The sequence below is a fragment of the Chinchilla lanigera genome, unplaced genomic scaffold (genome assembly GCF_000276665.1).
Source record: "Chinchilla lanigera isolate Chin_1 unplaced genomic scaffold, ChiLan1.0 scaffold00033, whole genome shotgun sequence".
Classification (NCBI taxonomy): Eukaryota; Metazoa; Chordata; class Mammalia; order Rodentia; family Chinchillidae; genus Chinchilla; species Chinchilla lanigera.
In genome coordinates this window covers 21,353,904-21,376,644 of record NW_004955434.1, presented here as the reverse complement: position 1 = coordinate 21,376,644, position 22,741 = coordinate 21,353,904, and the positions used below count along the sequence as shown (strand labels likewise).

Genomic DNA, 22,741 nt, shown 5'->3' with positions numbered 1-22,741 from the left:
CTCCTACTTCTTTTGTCTGTAACTCACTATTATTTGTCTATTTGTTTTCCTGAGAAACTATTTTGTAGACAATAATATGTAAAACGATAACCATTGATAATTTCCTACCATTTTGTCTGTAATTTGCTAAGTCCCCCCTATTATTATGTTATCCTTCTTTTATTCTTTAAAAAAAAAATTAAAGTATAAAGAGCTCTGATATGCCATGCATATATATTCATAATTATTATGTCTCTTTGGTATATTGACTCTCTTACTGGCTCTTTTATCAGTAGCAATATATATTCTACTTTGTCAGGTGTCAGTACAGAGACATGCCAGCTTTCTTTTGGCTTGTGTTTACCAGAAATATATTCCATTACTACTTTTTGTATTTTTTTTATAGTAATAGGTTTTTATTTCTTTTAATTTCCCTCTGAGCATAATCTAGAGGTATTTTTTCCTGTCATTAACATGGGGATTCTATATCATATCCAAAAATTATAGCAATCTAATTTGCACTGCCATCAACCACATACAAACTACATCTCTATAGCTGTTCTTCTCCAGACTTTATTGATGCAAAACCAAAAAAAAAAGTTATTATTTTTAGGCTTTTGTCTTTTAAACCCCATAAAAAACAAAAGTGGGGCAACAAATCAAATTACAATAGTACTAGTTTTCATATTTGCCCACACATTTGCCTTTACTGGCAATCTTTATATCTTAATGTGGCATGGTGTTACTATGCATCTTTCATTTTAACTCTACATACTTATGGGACACAGCGTGATAATTTGACATCTATGTACAATGTATAATGATTAAATCAAGGTAGGTAACATTTCTGTCCCCTTAGAGATTTTTAAAAAGTAAGTTTTAAAAATTTCTGAAACACATCACAAATGCTTTATCACTTTGAAGGAAGATAAAGGACAAAATCCAATTAAGTGTTGAGCAGTTGGTTACTGGATGCCGAGGAGGTGACCCCAGATGGAAGGAAATGATGCTAGTGTTTCTCCTGGTGTAGGGGACAACTAGGGGTGCCAGGGACTCTGTGTTAGCATCAAGCTTGCTGTAAAATATTTTTTGGTTAATGCAATAATTGTATATAGTTATGGGGTATGGTGTGATATTTCAATACTTGTACATAATATATTCTGATCAAATTAAGGTAGTGTTTCTATCTCTTTATCAGTACTTCACGTTTGGAGGTTTCTAGCTCTTCTATTTATTCACTAAATACATAACAGTTTATGTGAACTATAGTCATCTCATCATGCTATAAAGTACTAGAACTTGTCCCTTCTATGGGATTATTTTGGTACCTGTTATTTGATCTCCCTCCCCACCTTTCCAGCTTCTAGTAATCCCTAGTCTATATCCCTGTGATTTATTTAACTTAACATACTATCCTCCTATTTACAAGAGTTAAGATATAGAATCAATGGTGAATGCCATTCAACAGATTAGTGGGCAAAATATGCTACATGTAAACATGAAGTAATATTTAACCACAAAGGGATGATAACCTATATTTACATCCTCTTATTTTAACCAGGACAACTTTTAGCATTTCTTATAGCCATGTACAGTAGCAATAAACTCCTTTGGTTTTATGTTGGAGTATCTTAATTTCTCCCTCATTTTGCAGGAGTGGTTTTGCTGGATATTAATCATTTTTGATAAGTGCATGTATCTCAAAATTGGTTTCTTTTTATTTATACAATATTGGTCCAAATACAAAATTGAAGGAATAGTCAATTAGCTAAATTATAGTTATTTTGTATTAACCCCTCATTTCTTAGTAGGTTTCTTTCATAGTTCTATGTTTTAGTTTTTATTTTAATTCTTTATTCTTTCATCCTTCCCTTTTATTATTAGTGCCTATTAATCTTACAAAATATTGTGTTTCAATGTTTATAACATATTTTTATCATTGGATATTGAATTTTTGATTGGTTTCTTTTTTTTTTTTCAGGACTTTAAGTATAATCCCACTGCTTGTGTCCTGTAGGTTCCTGCTAAAACATCATAGTTGATAATGTTATTGAAGATCCCTTGTACAAGATGAGTTGCTTCTTCTTTCTTGATGCTTTCAGGATTTGTTCTTTAAGAGCTTGATTATAGTATGTCTTGAAGTAACTCTCTCCGGGTGTATCCTACTTAGATATAGTGACCTTCTTGTATTTGTATATTCATATCTTTCATCAAATTTGGGGGTTTAGGGCCATTATTTCTTCAGATAATCCCTTAGCCTCTTCTCTGTCTCTTCTGTAATTTCCACAACGTGTACATTGGTTCACTTGAAGGTGTCTGAAAAGTCCCTTAGGATCTGTTCATTTTCTTAATCTTAATGATGTAAATTGTTCTGACTTCCAGTTTGGTAGCTCTTTCCTCTGCCTGCTAAATCTGCTTTTGAATGCATCTGGTGAAGTTTTAAATTTACTGTATTTTCAGCTCCAAAGTTTCTCATTAGTTACTTTTATAATTTCTGTCTCTGTTGATCATTTTTAATGCTTAGTGAAGATAGTAGTTTTATTTATTTTTTCAAGACAGGACCTCATTATGCAGTTCAGGCTGGCCTCAATCCTTTTGCCTCAGCCTCCCACGTGCTGGGATTATAGGCATGCACCACCACACCTGGATTAAGACAGTTGTTTTAAAGTCCTCGTCTGGGTATGTCCAATACTATGTTTTTCTACTTCTGTGATTTTTTTTTTGAAAACACAGCAACCTCTCAGGTTTTGGAGACTAGTCATGTGGTGAGGCAGTTCTTCAGTGATTAGGTGGGTTTGCTCCAAGCTGAGGTGAAAGCTTAAGGTTGGTTCAGCGGTCTCAATTCCCTTATATACACGGCGGCCTCTGAGTGTCTTAACATCTTAGTCTTAGGGTCTTGGGAGTTGAGGCAGCCTGTTGTTTGTACCCATAGTCTCTTGTCTCAATTCATCAGGGGCTTGTAGTCCTCTCACAACTCTTAGGAGTAGTACCTGCCATCACCCTCAGAGGAAGACCGTGCTGCCCTGAGAAGAGCATGGTGAGTACCAATGCCGTGACATTTCCTGCCATCTTGGAGGTGCCCCCCATTTGGTATTTACTTGGTTTTTATAGACATTTGGCTCTTTGTCAGAGTTCCTGTTTAGTTCAGTCACTTATTGGCAGCTTTTGCTGTTTCTGTGGAGAAACAAGTATTGGGGTTTTCTAGATTTTCACTGGCTAATGTCCTTCGACAGTAACTGAAAATACTTAGAGGTGTGACGCGCCCCTTGCGGCGCTGTCCCCCCACTCCCACTTGTGCTTAGTTCATTGCTGGTCTGACATCAGTGCCACATCCACACTGATGTCACCCTCCGCAGGGTCGCCAGTGGCTGCCTGTCATCAAGGTCCTGTAAGTGCTGGTCCGCACTTATTTGGCATTGTGTTTGCTCCTCTGAATTTTGATATTGACCCTTCTTTAGGGAAAAAGCTCCTTTACTATGAATCTATTTTTAAGATGTTTTCCTACATGATAGGTTATCTTTTTCTCTATTTTCCTCCCACAGTTTAACTAGGTTTTCCTAGCATTATGGTTTGTGCTTTTTCCTCACATCATGCTTTTCCTCTTCCAAGGTGATCCCATCTATGACTCCCAGTCACCCCTTGAATAGTGTTGGCTGCTAAACTGACAATGGTTGGCATATCTGTATTTTAAGTTCCAGATCTATGCCTTTAACTGTTTAATATGCTGAAATGTCTGTAACAATTTCTCATCAGACTCATTCACTCTCCCAGTATTCATTCAAATATGTGTTGTTCAGTAGCCATGCATTGGTATAATTGCTAAAGTTTCTTTTTTCTGACTTCTAGTTTTACTCTGTCATGAGCAGAAAAGATATAGGCAATAAAGAAGAACCAAAGAAGCAGACTGCGATGAGTAGCTATGGAGGAACATTGGACATAAGCAACAGAAAGCCTGGAACCTGTACTCTTCAAAGACCAGGGACTAACAGCCTAGTAAGAGAAATAAACTGCCCTGGTATTTGCCACGTGGTTGTTGGGGATGACCTAAGCAGCCTTGGCAAGCAGTTCTCACATGCCAGGTAGGGTTCCAGGGGACTTTGAACACACGCTTTTGAAGAAGCATTCTATACAGTTGTATCATTTACCTCAAAAACGCCACACCTGATTTACTTTGGTGCCAACTTCTAAAATAGTAGCAGGATGATATAAGTGGGACAACTGTTCTATGTTTAATAGAGTCCTTAGCCACATGGACTGGGGAAAACCTAAGCCTCTAATTGAGGTATGATAGAAGAAATATAGGTAGAAAGGAGACAAAAATTATAATTTTGAGAAAATTGTGTCTTCAAGACATAGTCAAAGTTAACCAAGGTTACAATTCCTTTTTCACCTGTAGACCTTTTTCCCCTTCTAGACTCCTCCCGAATTCCTGAGGGTCTTAGAGATACAGTAAGTCCATCCATTTGGCTAATGGCTTACTTTCAATACTATAAATCCACATATTTCACGGACTTGTACCCTCAAAAAGCAATATTAATTGGGTGCCATCTCTCTAAATTTCAAACACATGCAAATGGTCTGCATGTTAACATAATTGATTTTCAGTTTTTGCTTTAGTCCACTAATGGGGTAACCCGGCAGACACTAGGTCTATAATAAATAACTCAAAGGATAAACACCCTAGGTCACCATCTTGAAGAAACCCCAAGAATCACATATATGCCCTCAACTCCAGACCGTAGTGCACCTTGCCCATTGAGCACCTGTAGTCCTTTGCTGAGTGTGTACTTCTTTGATTCTGTTAATAAGTCTTCCTATGCCTCTTACAGATGCGTCTTGAAATGCTTTTCCATGATGAATCGAGGATCTATCGGGGCGAGTTGAGGTCCCTATTTTCCTCTTTGGGGGGACTTCCTTGAACCCCACCTGATGACATGATAACTTCTGACAGGTGCTCAGTCCTACTTGGTTCAGAAATAATGAGAACCGAACAGTGACCCCACAATGCCTGGGAAGCTGCTGTCACGGCACGGCGTTTGTCACTGCTCAGCTTGATCAACCGCCATCCCCACTCTGCAGTTTGTGCTGATCTCCTCTCTCAAATCCTAACCAAGCATGAATTTTCCTCTCCAGATGGAAGAGAATCACTGTGGTTCCTCCACTATATCGAGAGGAGGCCCCATCCCTGAGCTCCTGGGGTCATGTGATCCCCACTGCTGCTGTGTGTTGGTCTTACCTGGGACTTTGATGTCAACCTCTAGGATTGGAATCAAGAAAGGAATTAGTTTCAGAGTGAGCCGGTTAGCCCTCCACGTTTCCTGGCATGGAACAATGATTCTCTGTCCTGCCCAAATATCAGAATCACCTGGGGAAGTTTTAGAAATTACCCATGCTTGGCTCCCACCCCAGAGCTACTGACTTTGCTCTCTGGGAGGTACAGTCTGGACAAGGGCTATTTAAAGAAGTTTCCCCAGGGAATGTAAGTATGCAACTCTTTGAAAGCCCCTGACCCAGGAAACACGGAACTTTCTATCACCATCCCCACCACAGCCAGTGAGCAGGCTGGCTCTAAGGACTGTGAAGCTGAGGCGGGTGCCTGAGGGCTCACAGATGACCTGAGAGCCGGAAGCCTCAGGGCGGAGGGAAATTGAAAGAAAAAAGTAACTGGTGTGTTAATGTTGGAGAGAACGATCAGAAACTCTGGGCTTTAGGAACGATATTGGTGGCGTTAGAGGGGAATGTGAAAAACAGTTGTCACAGAAGAGGTGGCAGTAGTGGCATTTGACTTCCTATGGTGGCCCAGTGTACACCTTCAGATTCATTTTTCAAATAGAAACCTCCTGAGCCCTTACCTGGCCCCAGCTGGAGAAGGCCCACTCCACACACAGCTGTTGGTTGCAAGCTTGGGTGTCCACAGGGCGTTTGGCATGCTGCGTGCACAAGTCATTGGACGCGGGGGTGGAGAGCCCAGAGGCCTTCAGCTTCTGACAGGTCACCCGGCGGGTCTGGATGCCTCCACCACAGCTCCGGGTACAGGCAGACCAGGAAGTCACCATCCACCTGAGGAGTGGTAGGAGTGTCAGGGGGGTCCCGGAGGGGTGCTGGGAAAGGAGCCTTGCACTTCCCTGTCACCACACAGAAGCTAATGTGAGGCCATGGCCGTTTTCACAATATTTACTTGGAAAGGTAGCCTGAAGAACAGCTCCCCCAAAAGATATGTCAGAGCCTGGATCTGTGTTACTGTATTTGCAAAAATGGTCTTTGTAGTCATAGTTAAGGACGGCGAGATGAAATTATGTAGGTGGATCTTGGGGTCATCTTACACGAGAAAGGCAGAGAGAGAACACACAGGGAAGAGGAGGAGGAGGGCAGTGACCAAGGAGCAGGAGGTGGAGTTGTACACAAGCCAAGGAACACTTAGAGGCCCTGGAAAGTGGAAGGGACCAAGGAGCAGATCGACTCCTATATCTTCTGCAGGGGGCAGGGTCCTGCTGACACCTTGATGTTCTTCCTTCTGACCTTCAGCATGGTGACAGAAGAAACTTTTGTCATTTTAAGCTACTGTTTGTGGCGATTGGTTATGGCAGCCTCAGGAAACTGATATACTTAGGACATTGCCCCGGAAAGTACGCCCTACAGGAGTATTCTGAGGGTCAGTTGCTTACTGCCCAAAGGCTGTGAGACTGCGGACAGACTGCTCCGGAGACAGTCTTTTTGCTGCTTATACTGCTCTGCGGGTCTGTTGCTTTCTAGTATGAGAGCAGGGACAGCTTCCCGGGGAAGTCAGAGCCAAACCTCTGTCACCTCTTGACTGGGGTCTCACGGAAGGTTTTGTCTGGTAGTATTCTGTACTTTATTTCACCTTAGCCTATGTTCTGTTTGGTTTCTTTAGTCTTTCAGAAACATAAAAAGTTCCTTTCAGGTTCCTGGGGCAATTTTCCACATCCATGAATCCGTCTTTTAAGTTTATATACCTGTGTTACATATGCGATAAAAATATTTGTTTCCAGAATGTTAGGCTTCAGCTACAGTCTGAGTGTCCAGAAGTGAGACTTCACAGGAATAGAGCAAAAGGGCTTTTCTCATAAAGCGGAGGAGTACTGTGAAGTTCTAAGTCCATATACAGGCATATTGGGAGTTTCCTGTGTATCCGGGGCAGTTCGCAAAGAGAAGGGGCGGGGGTAGTTACAGAAAAGTAACGAGGGAGGTCGTACTGTTGAGCCACTTCATGTACTAGAGGAAAATAAAAAAACAAACAGAAGAAGCATGTGTGGTAGAGAATTTACCCAACATGAACTGACAGAAGTAGGTGTTCTATCTAGAAAGACTGTCAGGAAAGATACAAAGAAGGATGCTAACCTGCCCAAGAAGCTAGGCAGGAAGACCTGCCGAAGGTGAATCCAAGGCTACTTCCTGGTGAAATGGTGCACATCTGGCTTCAGAGAGGCCTGCTGTGGGAAGGGGAGCAAATCCCTCCCGCATCTGGGTCTGTGACTTACTGAGTTTTGTGTCAGTTTCCCTGCCCCTTTGCCCTGGAGCAACCCCCAGCGCAGAGACACTTAGGAAGCAGGCGTGTGGGGTTTGAAACTCCTGGGGGCTTTGAGACTGGAGAGGACATCGCCATGATTATTCCATTTGCAGAGGTAAATTAGGCTGACTGACTCTGACCATTACCAGCTCAAATCAAAACGCTCCTGGCACGTCACAGAGCGCCTCTCCATTTCGCACGGCTCAGCGAGGGCCGCCTTCCAGCCTCTCATGTCCCTGGTGAACGTCAGAACTGCATTTCAATCAACATTTCTTTTTAGATATACATTTCAGTGACTTTTTTTTCAGGAGCGAGGTGGGGTTCTGAGCAAGGAGAGGCATGGGCCGTGTTACCGTTCAGGAAAGGTGTGAAAGGACATTAATCATTTCCATGGAAACCTCCCTGTCAGCACGTCACACTGCTGATATTAATGAGCGTGTTTCATGTTTCACGCGGTCTCCTGGTTTCGGCTGCTCCCTCTGGCTCAGCTGGCAAAGCACAGAGTGGCTGCCTGAGGGTGTGTGGGAGTCCTGCAGGTAGGGCGCGAAGGGGCACCGCTGGCTGAGCCAAGTCTCCCCAGGCTCAGAGCCCCTGCCGATGCCAGCCCCGAGCCCATCCATTATCCCTTCAGCGGCTGCCTAAAGACTGATGGGGGCGCGGGACATGCTCGGGGGGACTTGGCTTCTCCAAGCATGACGAAGATCTAAGAGACGGAGGCGCTGAATGTCACCCAGGTCAAATAAGGGCCCCAGTGCAGGGAGTGTGTATCCAAAGTGAAGGTAGTTATGGACACTGGAGACTTACTCCAACCTTAGTGAGATACAGCCGATTGCGGCAAAGAAGATGGGATTTCCTCAGCTACACTGCGGGAGTGGGTAGCACAGGCATGCAGAGTGAGACAGAAGGAGAGAGGGCTGGGCAGAGTCTCCTAACCTGCCCCCTCAGCACTTCAGCGGAGAGCACTCTTTCTCTCGCAGACAGCCCGGGGGCCAGAGGCGGGCAGCAGGACGGGCGCGGTCTGTGGCCCAGGCCTGGCATGCGCCTCTTGCTGAGTGGCTCGCAGCCTCTCGGGCGCTCGGGAGGGCCAGGCAGCCACCGGCGCGCAGAGGACGGAGGCAGCGAGGAGCCTCGCTTGCTCGGAGCACACCTCAGCTCCCCGCGCTGCTGCCGCCCGCAGGGCTGGGGGCGGGCGCGGCACTCACCGGGAAGGGCAGTCCCTCCGGTTGCAGGCGGTGGGCTGCACGGCCGGGCGAGCCTTCCCTGAGCAGCGCTCGGGGCCGACCTCTGTGCTGTTCAGCAGACACCTGAGGCGAGGCTGCTGCACCCCTCTGTTACCGCAGGAGGCCGAGCAGGGGGCCAGCCTGTCCACAGACCACCAGTAATCTGCCAGGGAGGAGAGAGGGCGGCGTTAGTGCCCCGCTCGGTTCCTTCTGTGCGGGAGCGGGAGGGGGACGGGTGGGAGAGGCTGTGGCTGAGGGAGAGGTGCTCTTGTCAGAGAGATCGGCCTTGGGGTGGTATGGCCGTGGGCGAGGTACTAGTATCGGAGGGCTCTGCCAACCCCTCTGGGCAAGGCCTGGGGCCTCCTGAGCGCAGGGTGACACCGACAGCCCTCCCCACGTCAAATCCAGTGAGGCCTGGGTAGCAGGAAAGCGCAGGGCCTTGCCTAGGCAGACACAGAGAGTACTTGAGACCCGTAGCTCTCCTTATTTTTAACCACACTTGCGAAAGTACGTTTTTCTTGTTCATTTACCAGAAAGTGACTTTATTTGTCTACAGAGAGGTGTAAATATATCAGAAATTGAACCATATTTAGAAGGGTGGACTCGTTTTGTAAATGTTACCGAAAGCAGCCTATCCAGAGAGTTCTCTACGTGAGACAGTGATGTCAGTGAAAAAGCAGATTTCTTTGGAGGTCTGGGACTCAGTGCTTGAAAAGCTGTTAAAGATGAACGTGGCTAGTAAATTCTGAGTGCTTATTTGCAAGTGCTTGTGTATCACAAAAGTCACAGACGGGCCCTGTATTCTGGTGTTCAGCAGAGACTAGCCGGCTGGTAAGAAAATGGAACATTTGTTTTCCTGTCTGGAAAGCATACGGCAGGGGAGTGCACTTAAGAGGAAACCCATGTGCTCAGGAGTATCTCTCTCTGGTCTCCCTCCTTTACCAACACTCTGGGCCTTCTCTCAGATCCCCCATTCTGGAACATACGCAGTAGGATGTCACTTTCCTTAGCAGTATCACATACGGCTCACAGAGCCAGCCCGTGGAGAACTCAAAGGCTGCCCCTGGTTTCTGTAAGAGGCCAGTTTAGGCTGTCTTCCCGCGGCTCTGAGCTCGTTCACAGCTGCTTCTGGGGCAGCGCAGGCCAGGCCCTGCCCGTGTCCCTGGACAGCACAGGAGTCTCAGGCCGCTCTTTGCCAGGCCAGCGGGAAGGTGCCTGGGAGCCCTCAGCGAGTGACTGCTGCTGAGGACTGTTTAGAACATTAGGCCGCCATTGCAACAGCCCCATCCCCCGGGAAGAAGGCAGTGTGGGAACTTTAATCAAACCGTTAGAACCAAGAGGTTGTTCTTTAGTTCTGGGTAGTTTTCTTTTTGAGAGAGAGTGAGTCTCAGTATGTAGTTCAGGTGGCCTTAAACTGACTACGTAGCTTACTTAGGCTGGACGCCTGACAGTTCTCCTGCTCCAGCTTCCCTAGTACTGGGATTACAGCTGTGCTCCACTGTGCCCAATTTTGGTTTTTTAAACTGATCCGGCAGAGAAAGCTCGCCCTTTAAGACAGGCTGCCGCGTGTGCTCAGGGCCTCTCCGGTGCTGGTTAAACCGGCACAGGAAAAATCCAGCTTTGATAAATTGTGATGGTTACTTGAGCCTGGGCAACAGCAACGTTGTGAGCAGAACCCGCTGACCAGGCAGCACTGACTTTTGCAGGGTCGGCGGGGATGGGCCTGGGTGCTCCTCTGAAAAGCTGCGGATATTGGCAGAAGGACGTCACACTGCCTGCAAACATGGTTCGGCATCGGTTTCTACGCCCTGGGTAGCGCTGGAGGTCAGAAACCACCTTGTTTCACTACAGAGTTAGGTTCCCAGGTAGGTGCTCTTTTGTAAACCAGTCTAACACCCACGTCTGTGGGGCTTCTCACCTTGGACCACGAGAGACGCCTTCTGTGTGAGCAGCCCTGCCTCATTCTGAGCGAGGCAGCTGAACTCTCCTTGTGACCCAGCACTGAGGTTTGCGACCTGCAGGATCTGTCCAGCGGCTAAGATGCGATGCGCCAGTCCCGGGGCAGTGGCAATGGGCTGACCGCCGTGGAACCAGGTGATGTTGGGTGTGGGGTGGCCGGTGACTGGGCAGCCTGAGAGGGAAGAGAAGAAGCAAGAAGTCAGCGGAGGCAGAAAGGACCGTTCCCGGCGGGCTGGGTCCGTGTCTGCATGGCTCTGCAGACCACACACAACATGCCTTACCCACGGCGTTTTCATGTTTGCTGTTCCCCAGCAAACAAGAGACGCTCTTCTTCTCTGGGCTTATGCGAGGGTGACTGTTATTTACTCAGTTGAGTAACAATTCTTAGAGAATACACAGTGCCTATTTCTTTGTGTGTCCCTGTACTAACTAAAAAATGATATGATTAATATTCATTCATTGAACATTTTCCAAATTAGTCCTATACTAATTTTATTCAGAAAAAAACCCTGCTGTTTCACATGAAGTATGGTGGAAAAAAGTTTGATTAACTATTGTAATAGTTAATCAAACTCTATTGGTGCAAGTCTAATATCTGCCTCATTTTACTCAATTTTGATTTCTTTTTCTTTTTTGTATTGGGAATTGAACTCAGGACCTTGCACTTACCAGGCAGATGCTTGTGCCACTGAACTATATTCCCAGCCTCAATTTTGATTTCTGAAGTCAAAATTTTTCAACAGACTAGGAAAACAAATTTAAACACTGATCTAATTTCTCTATAAATTAAGAGCCCTGGTCTTTTGAAAACTTTTATAAAGCATGAATTGGACATATACAGTATTATGCTTATCCACATAGTCACTGAACATTTTTTGATACATTAGAATTCCAGGATATTAAATTGAAATACTGTGAACACCCGAATGTTTGCTGCATGGAATTGGTAAGATAAACAGATTGCCACGGTGAGAAAAAACATCACTTTTAAATTTGGACTACTTGCTTAATTTGTTGCTGTTGCCCTAATGACTTAGCTTCCATAGAAAATTTATTGGAAATTTAAAAGTACATGTTAAATCACTAAGAATTATACATACTGGAGGTTTCTCCTCAGTTCAGTAAGAAAAAATGTCTCTTATTCTGCTCTGGGGACAGTGAAGATCGTTAAGACTACATTATTGCTTCAAGGAGAACCCAACTAATATAGGACTTCTTTGTTTTAAAGAAAGCACACTAGTCAACTAGTCATCCTGGGATGTAAGATAGAAAATGAGGAGTTCTATGATACATGACAGTGGTGTTATGATCTGAATGTTGCTTCCCCTGTGAGTTTGTATGTTGAATCCTAATTGCCAAGGTGATGGTATTAGAAGGTAGAACCTTTGGGAAGTCACAAGGGCTCTGCCCTCAAGAACGGTGTTAACGCCCTTCCAAAAGGACCCTCGTGGGCTTCCTTCTTGTAGAGGTTGTCATGCTCGCCTGACAATAGGTTGCTGCCTGCTCTTTCTATCCTATGTGACCATTGGTTTATGCAGCTTATGGTATCTTTGCTACAGCACCCTGGATGGGCTAGAATGGCCACTTGCATGGTTACACAGGTCCCATACATCTACAGAGAGAACAGACTTTCTAATAGTGGCTTTCATTCAAGGGAAGTACTGTTAAAATTTGTACAAGGTGGGAGGGTTACCCCAGGAGAGTTCCTTAGAGATTACCTAGCTGACCACCAGACAAGAAAACTGAGGCCTGGAGGTGCTGTAAGAGTTAAGGTCACGGGCCGGGCTCCTGACACCTGACTCTTGTTTCCTCTGTACCTGCTCTTTGTCCCACTGCGTACCAGCGGCTCACCTACGTCCTTTCTGTCTCACCTTGCTGTTGTCCACTTCTTATTTCCTCGTCTTTTTCTGCCATCTTCCTGAGGTAGTTGGTGTACAGTGAGAGGATGGGAGCAGATCATTTTGAAAAAGGAGACTGGGAAAAAAAATCCTTAAATTGACCCTCAGTAGCTCAGCAGAGGGTGTAGTGTTACAGGACCCAGTTCTTCCTCCTCTCTGCACCCACTCATTTTGCTGTGTGCCCCTGCAGTGCCTGCCCAGAATGGATGGCCTGTGTTTTCCCCTGTGGACTTTGGGTGTGATCATGTGACTTCTTTGGCTAATAAAATGAGACAGATATTATTGTTATAGTGAATATCTGGGAAAGAAAATTAAGAAGGTAATTTCACTTATAATAATTTATAACCACACCCAAAAGAATAAAATACTTAGGAATAAACTTAACCAAGCAGGCTGCCATGGTTTAATGTCTGTTCCCCCCAAAAGTAATTTTAAAATTTAACTGCTATGGTAACAGTATTAAAAGATGGGACCTTTGGGAGGTGATTAGGGCACAAGGGCTATGCCTTGAAGGATGGTATTAATGCCATTACCAAAGGGTGAGCTTGACTGCTTTCTGTCTCTTTACCCTTCTGCCTTCCACCACAGCACACAAGACAAAGCACTATTTCTGTGCAGAGGACAGAACATTCAAAGCACTACCTTGAAATCAGAACAGCTAAACTTCTGGCACCTTTATGGTATACTTCCCAGCCCCCAGAACATAGCTGATGAACTTCTGTTCATTGTAAACGATCCTATCTCAGGTATTGTGTTACAGAAGCTCAACACTAAGACAGAGGAGAAAGACCTACACATTAAACATTACACTGCTGAAATTAAAAAGTCATAAGTAAATGTAAGGACATTGATGTTCATGGATTAGAAGACTTAATGTTGTTGTGGTGTCAGTTTTACTAAAGTGAGCTACAGAATCAGTGCCATCCCAATCAAAATCGCTTTGACATATTTTGAAAATAAAAAAAAAATCTCATCCTAAAATTCACATAGAGTCTCAAGAGAGCCAAAATAGGAAAAACAATCTTAAAAAAAAAAAAATAAGAAAGAGGACTCATACTTCCTGAATTTAAAGGTTACTATAAAGTCATAGTAAGACAATATGGTACTGGTATAAAAGCAGACACATGACAAATGGCAGAGGGTAGACCTTAAAGATGTAGTCAAATGCTCTTCTATAAGGGTGCCAAACTGTCCAATGGGGGCTGGGGAAAGGACAGTCCTTTTGACAAACAGTGCTAGAAAACTGGATATCCATAGCAACCAAGTGAATTTGGACCCTAATCTTACAACACATACAAAAATAAACTAAAAGTGGATTAAGACCTAAACAGAAGAGGTAACAGTACAAAACTTAGAAGAGAACATAGGGAGAAACCTTAATTTGGGTTTGGCAATGATTTCTTAGATAAAACACTAAAATCTACGTAATAAAAGAAAATAGCCCGGGAAGTCATACAGCAGGGAACGCCGGCCTTTGGGCTGGACCCGAGCCATGCAAGTACCTGGGAGGCGGGCCGCCTGTGCCTGGGAAGCCATGTGGTGGGGAGCGCTGGCCTTCAGGCGAGCGCCGAGCTGTGCAGGTGCCCGGGAGGTGGGCAGTCGGCTCTTGGGAAGCCGGGCGGTGGGGAGCGCCAGCCTTTGGGCCAGACCCAAGCCTCGCAGGTGTCCGGGAGGCAGGCCGCCTGTGCCTGGGAAGCCATGTGGCAGGCAGTGCAGGACTTTGGGCCGTACCCTAGCCATGCAAGCACCTGGGAGGCAGTTGGTGCCCGGGAAGCCACGTGGTGGGGAGCCCCAGCCTTTGGGCCGCACCCTAGCTGCTCAGGCACCTGGGAGGCAGGCAGTCGGCACCTGGAAAGTTGTGCAGCAGTGCACACTGGTGTGCACAGTGCCAGCCCCTATACCAGCCACCACCGTGTGGTCGAGAATTATCATGGCATAGAGAAGCAATGACACAATTGGCCCTCCATGTGCTGGCCATGCAGGCCTGCCTGGGGACATGCATGAATCATCCCAACATGGAGAAACCCTTGGGAATACATGCCACACAATGGGTCTCTCTTGCCCCTGAGGTTGAGAACCAGAAAGGTCCAGAGTCAGTGGAGGAGCAGCTGCTGAACAAGGACTCGGAGAACATGAGAATACAGGCTATGCCCAAAGACTCAGATGTCTAGTTGACTGGGGTCATGAGAGCTGTTCAGAAGCTGGAAACCAGGGAGACCTTGCACAATACCTGGGGAGACCGCCCCCCCCCCAAGCCATTCTTCCCCTGACAGTACAGGCTGTGGTGGAGGAGCACATGGAGCTCTGGAGAGGCCTGCAGCAAGATTCCTGCTGCCTGTGCTGACAGTTGGGGAGAGGACACTAACTGGTTGTGGGGTCCCAACGCGATGGGAGGCTGGAGAGAAAAAGCTACAAAAAATGGCTTTCACCCCAGATGGCTCACTTGAGATGTTAGTAAGAATTGCCTCCTCAGTATTCTATAGCCAGGATGAGGAGGAGGCCAAGGAGAGAAAACAAAGAGACCGAGAAAAAGCAGCTGCTTTTGCTGCAGCACTAAGAGAAATAGACCCTAAGTCTGATTCTCGGGGCCCCAAGAAGAACTCAATGACAGCATTCATCTGCTACCACTGTTAAAAGCCAGGCCACCTCAAGAGGAACTGCCCTAAGAAGCCCCTTGGGCCATGCCCTGAATGCAAAGGTGACCACTGGAGATCAGTCTGCCCTCTGAAGCGGAGGCCCCAGAGCTCAGACCCATCCTACCAGGTAGTCCAACAGGAATGAGGGGGCCCAGGGCATACTGTGCCTTCTCCCTCTGGCCAGACTGTCATCTCCATGGAGGAGCCCCAGGTAATCATGACTATAGAGGAAAAAGAAAACAGCCTGTTGCTAGACACAGGTGCAAGTCACTTGGTCCTTCTTTTCAATCCTGGCCTTCCTTCCAGCTGTCACACCTCGGTGAAAGGAGTCACTGGTAAGGAGGTAATATGCTATTTTTCACAACCATCAGGCTGTAACTACTTGTTAGATCTTTCTTGCATATCTCTGTCTTCCTGAGAAACCACTTTGAAGATACCACCATGTGTTACAGCAGCCACTGATATTTTCCTATGAATTTGTTCATAACTCTGTAATGTTTGTATTGTTCCTATGTTATTTCATAAATGGATATATGTTTATTACTATGTGTTTCCTACAACAACCATTGAGAATAGTCAATGATTATTCAATTGGTCACTCATGTATAGCTCTATTTATTTTCTTTAGAAACCACTTTGAAGATACCAAAGTATTGTACAACAACCATTGATAATAACCTATCACTTTTGTCTGTAACTCACTATTATTTGTCTATTTGTTTTCCTGAGAAACTATCTTGTAGATTACAATATGTAAAACAACAACCATTAATAATTTCCTACCACTTTGTCTGTAATTCAGTAAGCCCCTCTATTACTGTTGTCCTTTTTTACTCTTTAAAATAAAAAAAAAAAGAAAATATCAAAAACCCTTTCTACATTATAGGACACTATCAAGTAAATAAAAAGGCAACCCACAGATTGAGAGAATTATTTGCAAGTCATAGACCTTATAAAGGATTAATATGTAGATTTTCAAAAGAACTCAGAACTCATAACAAAAAAAAAAAACACTCAGAAAGTGGACAAAGGACATGAGCAGCTATTACTCAAAAGAAGATACACAAATGTACAATAAAGATACAAAAAGATGTTCAACTAATCTTTAGGCAATGCAAATCAAAATCTCAAGTTACTCCATCACACTCACTGGGTCAACTATTATAAAACAAATATTTGCAAAATGTGGAGAAACCGAAATCTCTGTGCATTGCTAGTAGGAGTTAAAACTGAGCAGCTCCTGAGGACAACTGTGGCCGTTCCTCAAAAAATTAAACAATTACCATACAGTCTACCAATTCCACTTCCAAAAGAATTGAAAGCAGGGACTCAAAATGTATCCGAATACCGCACTCACTGCAGCATTATATGTGAAATATATGTTTGATGGAATATTATTCAGCCTTACAAGGAATGGAATTTGGACACATGCTCCAAAATATTTTTTGGTTAGTCTGGACAGAGCCCGGCTGAGGTTGACTAGATTCTAAGCAGATAAGTAAGAAACTTGCTACTCCCAGCCAAACAGGAGCTATTCAGCCAAGGAATCTTTCATATTACCCCCTAATCATTTTCCCAGGTCCATCAGGATTGATTCTCTGAGAGTATTTAGACAGAAAAAAGAGGGCTAGCAGCCTCAGGCTGTTCTCTGTGGCTGATGAAGTCACTTACCTGGGTGTCCCAGTCCTTAGCCAGCTAAATAGGAGGTGTATTTGTTAAGGATTTCATTCACAATCCTCCCTTTTTCCTGGAGTCAGAGGCCACAGTGAGCGGCCAGGACACATCTTGGCTCACCTGGGACTTGGGTCTTAGCCTACGGCCTTCCACCCTGCTCGTGAAGTTGTTGAGTGAAGCTGAGGTTTTGGAAGGTTTTAGCAAGAAACCCAGTTTTGTTACTTTTGTGTTCAGTTGCAGATTCATGTTTCTCAGGGAGACTCAGGTTTGGATAGGTTCTCTGGCTTCAGTTTTCTAATTTGTACATGAGAACATTTGATGATCTTTGAGCTATAGTGAGGCTCTGATGAGATGATCTTTAAAGGGCTTTTAGGCACTAAGATTTCTCAAACTCATTATCCTCTCCGTTTTTTCCGCTCTCCTGCATAACTAAGTCATCTGTATCGCCTGGGTTAACGCAGAGTGGAGCAGGACTATGCCAGTGAAGAGCTCATGGAAGACGCATTATATATGGAGGCTATGTAGGATTAAGATAGGCAGAGATCTCTGTGTCCATGTTCATGTGGTGGTCTCCCATGAGAGCATGTGTGTCTCTACATCTAAATGTCACCTTTGTGTAAGAGTAGTAGTCATACTGGATTAGGGCCCAGCTTAATGAATTCATGTTAACTTGATGATTTACAAGGTCCTATTTCCAAATAAGAGCATATTCACAGGTACTGGAATTAGGATTTCAACATCTTTTGGGGGGTTATGTTCATAGTTCAGCTAACAACAGACAGCTATCCCAAAGCAGAGCGCAGTGGCCTAGACAAATTGGTGAACTAAATAATAGAGTTTAAAGATGCTGAGGCAACTGGAAGTTGTTGAGAATTCAAAAAAATAGGGGTGGTAGATAGAAAAAAACCTACAGAAATCTGCATAAATTCCTCTTGAGTCTTCACCCAGTGGAAGATGTGTATACTCAGGGGTTAAACTCTGTAAGACTGAATGATGGAAATGAGGAAACTGTGGGCTTAGTATTTTCCAAATTGCAAGTTAGACAGAAAGCCCTTTGAGTGTTGACCAGGTAGAAGGCGGTGTTTTCAGTGGATCCCTGGGTGCATTCAGCGGAGAACCCAGAAAAGCCTTAGGGTGAAGGTACCCTAGACCTGCCTGACTAAGCATAAGAAAATCCTCAGGGTGAAGGTACCCTAGACCTGCCTGACTATGCATAAGAAAATCAAATTGGAATTTAAATGACTGACTGACAGAAGGAAATCTAACAATCTTGAGAGGAAGGTAACAAAATACAGAAGATTTAAAAGCTGTACTGTAAAATATATAAACAATATATAGACAATATTTCTTGATTGGCCAAGGAGCAAGAAAATGTGTGATGCATAACTGGGACAAGAATCTGTTAATGAAAACAGGTCCAGAAATAACGATGACTGAACCAGAAGACAAGAATATTACAATTTGCTATTGGAATGTTTAAATGTTTAAAGGAAAATATGCATATACTGAGGAAGAAAGTGGAAGCTACAAAATGAATCAAAGTTTTATGGATGAAATATACTCTGTTCATTTGTTGGTAGTGCTGTGGATCTCATCCGCACTTGTGTGCATGCTACGTGAGCACTGTACACCCCCAGCTCCAGTGTAGACTTTCTGAAATAAAGAGTTCATGGAATAGGATTAATAGAAGGGTAAACACCTCACAGAAAAAGATCAGTGAAATTGAAGATGTAGTAACAGGAATCAGCCAAAGTAAAACAAAGGTAGAGAAATGGTCCAAAGTCTGTTAGATAAGAATGGCTTTATGGGCATATCTGTTAAAATTGTACAGTTAAGATTTGTTCATTTCAAGATATACACATTTACTTAAGAGGATACTTGAGTAGAGACAGAGGGGGTGGTGGGTGGAAGTGCGCACGAAACAAGAGTGGCAGAATGTTTGTTGAAGCTGGCTGATGAGGGCTGGGGTCATTGCACTCTTTACTTCGTGTGCGACATTATTTATAGTTTTAAAGGTGTTCACATTGTTTAAATCATTGATCTCGAGGAGTGACTCGGTGTCCAATCACTTTTTAGATATTCTACTTATTTAGGGCTATGCTTTTTCTGTAAGGTTTTAGTAAGTTAAAACCAAACAACACTGATTTTTGAAACAATTCCCAAATATTTTATAATCTGCTCAACTCAGAAATTCTTGCCGGTTCAGCTTCCTTCATTCAGTTCTGCTGAAGACAGCAAGTGCTTTCATTTGCACTGCCGTCACCCTCCACTCCAGCCGCCTTCGCCTGCTGTACAGGCAGAAGCTGGTGGTTATCCCCGCGTATCTGCCGCCTTCTTACAGTAAACAAACCAATCTGAGATACACAGATGCTTGGAGTAAAAGGATTCCCAGCTTCTTTTGCGATCCGGTGAGGAACATGGGGTTAGCTTCCGGGAAATGAGACGGACAGTGATGGTATACTTCACAGAGCCAAGGAAAAGGACACACTTCTCTTCCACCTTTTTCCACCCTGCTACGGAGAACGAGGACACACAGCCCCCTGTTCTGGCCACAGTGGAAAGGAGCAACACTCCGAGAGCCACAGGAGTTTAAAGAAATTTTACCCCTGGTCCTCGCTGACATGGCATGTTGCCAAGCCAGGCTTGAAACATTTGAAATAGAAATATACTTCTGCCTTGTGTGGGTTTCGTTTTTGGAGGTTTCTGTTATGAGTTGCGAGTGTAACTCCTTACTACAACAATTCTGAATGCTCCCTCACTCCCAAGGCCATGTGCACTTGCCCAATAGGTGGTGACACTTCCTTTCCCACCAGGACAGTAGCCGTGGAGAGTATATTTCTAGCACACATGACAATACATCTTGGATTGAAATGCTCTGCAGAAACTCTATGTTGTCCATCTTCCTACATTTTTTTTTTTAAAGGAAAGACCGGAATAAATGAATTATACCCAAGTCAGTGGACAAAATTGCCAGTCATCTGCCTTTTCCATTACTAATCTTTCAGTGCTTTTAACTGAACACTAGGAGGTTATTCTCCCTAAAAACTTCCTTTGTACTCAAGATGGGTATTCTTCCTGGTGCACATGTAGTGCGGGCCTCTCTGCTTTTATGTACGCATTGCTGTGTGTGTCTGTGTGTGTCTGCGTGGTCTCTCAGGGTTGCCTGCAGCAAGAGTCAAAGTAAGGAATCTAACATGAATTCCCACTGTTTATGTTCCCGGTGAATAATTATCCATGTTTCACCACTAATGAGAAAACCTGGCTTGTAACAGGGCTCCCTTCTGTCACGGACATTTCTCATTTGTTAAAGTAAAAGAAGTATCAGTTGGTTTTGAGAGATGAGTAATCTGTTTGTGTGCCATTTACAGGACACCCAAAACTGGGGGCTAACGGGTTCCATACCCCGGAGAAGCCGAATAACAAACCAATCCCCTGACGGTGGTTCCGCTTTGATGAGGAAGTCAGCAGTGTTCAGTCGGGGGAGCTGGCACCTCTCTGTTCTGTGTCCTGCCCAGCTGTACGAGCGCCAGCCACCTCCGCCCTCCAAACCTCAGCACCACACCAGGAAATGGACAGTCAGCCGATGACAGAGCTTGCTGCTCAGACCTCAGCTCTTCGAGCTTCTGAGTCGTCGGGCGGCTGAGGAGGAAGCAGCATTCAGGAAGACTGCCTTGCTATCGAGAGCGCTGGCAGCAGAAAGCTCGCTCGCCAACCCTTACACCAGGGAGAGAAAAACCGCCTGCAGGCCTCAGTCCTAGGCCCATGTGCTTCTCCGCGGGGCCAAAGCCAGGCGTGACCCACATAGGTTTGAGGCCTTTTTCTTCCTAGTTTCATCTAGGAAGATGAAACTTTTTCAACACATTTACTGGAGAGAGACAAAAGTTTAGAATGGGGGAGAGGTGCCCATTAAGAAAACCAAATTATATGAAAAGTTTCTTCCTCTTTTCACTTGTGGCTGATCTTTATCGTAAATGTAGGCGAAAACATCTCTCCTAATGGTGCACCATCCCGGTGCACTGATATAGGCCAGGGGAGCTTTGCATTCAGGAAAGGATGTGTCCGAGCAAGGAATTCTACATTATTTGCCCCAAACATGCCAGAGTCGCTGGCCTCTAGCAAGGACGGGGCATCAGGCCGACTGCAACCCTTGATGTGCGCTAGCTGATGCCCTACTTACATCAAACTGACCTCCCGGACTTAACCTGTCTCTCCCCGCGCTCTGGCCCAGCTCAGGGAGACAGCCCGTGTTGCCAGGTGAGAGAAACACGGAGGTAGAAATTAGCAGGTAGGGGACCCGGCCGCTCTGGCTTCCAGCTTCTCCTCGGGGGCAGAGCATGCTGGGTAACCTTCAGGGTGGAAGGATAGAGCTGCCTTTGAGGCACCTGTCTTGAGAGGAGCTCTGAACGCATGATGACCATTATTCAGTGGATTCTTTTTGTTGATTTAAAGGCTGAAAATCGCCAGGAGTTTTGGCAAGGAGCTTGATTTGCGGGCGTCTTCGCAGGCTGGATCAAGCCAAGGCCAGCATTCATTAGCTGTCTATCATCTGTCTGAGCTGCACATCCGGAGTTCATTTTCATGCGCTCTGAGCTTTGACGAGCAGAAGCAGGGTTTCTGAGTGTATGTTCTCCCTCTCTAGCCAGATCGCTTAAAAAAAGGGCAGCTAGGTTTGATAAAGCAATTATACAGAGCAAAACCCCACCGACGGCAAGACACGCAGGGAGGACTGGTTTGCAAATGGGAATACACAATCCAGAAGAGAAGAAAGACGGAGCACCCTGGGAATTTCTACTTATTTGACGCTATCTAAAGGAAAAGAAAGCTGTGGCAGACGAGGACATGCTGAGTAAAAATATTAAAGACGTGGCATCATGACTGCGCGAGCTGGCTCCAGGCCTGTCAGCATTTTCATTATACCCCTGTATTTTTCACAGAGTTAAAACTCACTATAAAAATGATGTGTGCTGGGATGAAACTTGGCACTTGGTGTAGTCAGTCTGGGAGTCCTCCCCTTAATTTAATTTTATAAAACTGGAAAACACTCACTCGGTACTTGAAAATTTATAGGGGCTCCCCCTTCTGCTAGTGGTCTAGGGGCTTGTACGGGGCTCACGCTGAGGTCGCTGGGTGACCTGCAAAAGCAGACGCCGCTCCAGGGCGTTTTGTGGTTCCTGCTTCTTTCAGGTTTGCGTCCCCTTGGGCAACGAAGATGGTCTCTAAAGCAGTCTAGAATGAGTGGAAACTGGCACCAGACAGCGGGTTGAGAGAAATGATTAATTTATATTGGAAAGACTCAGTTCTTTCTCCCCATTTGTCAGCTGCACCCCAGAAGGCTGTGGAAGAAAAGGAACTTTAATTTTTAAGTCAGTTTCTGTGACCTCCCAGTGAGCTCGTCAAATAACCAGGCCAAGATTATTCCCATGTACATTTGCCCACCCCGCCCCCCAAGACCCCTCACTTTAAACCATTCCTGGAAAAATGACACTATATAAGCCCGTTTTCCATTCCCCAAATGCCTTTTTACCCCTAGGGCAAGCTTTGAGTTTCCATTGGCAGGGGGTAAACTATGTCTCCCATGCTCCTGGGCAGCTGGGGAAGAACTTGATATATTTCTCAGCATGAAAAGTAGCTCCATCCAGATTTATGACTTGATGAAGGTCTTGCCTTCTCCAGAATGATTTAGTTACTGCTTGGTGACTGCCCTTACTCCTACTCTAGAACCTGGTTATGGTTGTACAGGTAAGGAAAGAGAGTTGCTTGTGTCTGATGTATGTGAACACACAGTCTTGGCTGTGAAGACAGGATTGCATTGTCTAAGGTGGAGTCTGGTGGCGCTGAACAACATGC

The 22,741-nt window shown here is 45.0% G+C and overlaps 1 protein-coding gene across 2 annotated transcripts in view; it reads right to left on the bottom strand.

Annotated features, from left to right (window-relative positions):
* The window catches only part of Adamtsl1 (ADAMTS-like 1), a 462,751-nt gene that overhangs the window by 15,675 nt on the left and 424,335 nt on the right, over positions 1-22,741 (bottom strand). For both annotated transcript variants that reach the window (XM_005388722.1, XM_005388721.2), the window contains exons 24-26: positions 10,646-10,858; positions 8,710-8,890; positions 5,832-6,039 (exon numbers count right to left, since the gene is read on the bottom strand). In XM_005388722.1, coding sequence (XP_005388779.1) covers positions 5,832-6,039; positions 8,710-8,890; positions 10,646-10,858 — 602 coding nt within the window. The remainder of the gene's footprint in view (positions 1-5,831; positions 6,040-8,709; positions 8,891-10,645; positions 10,859-22,741) is intronic.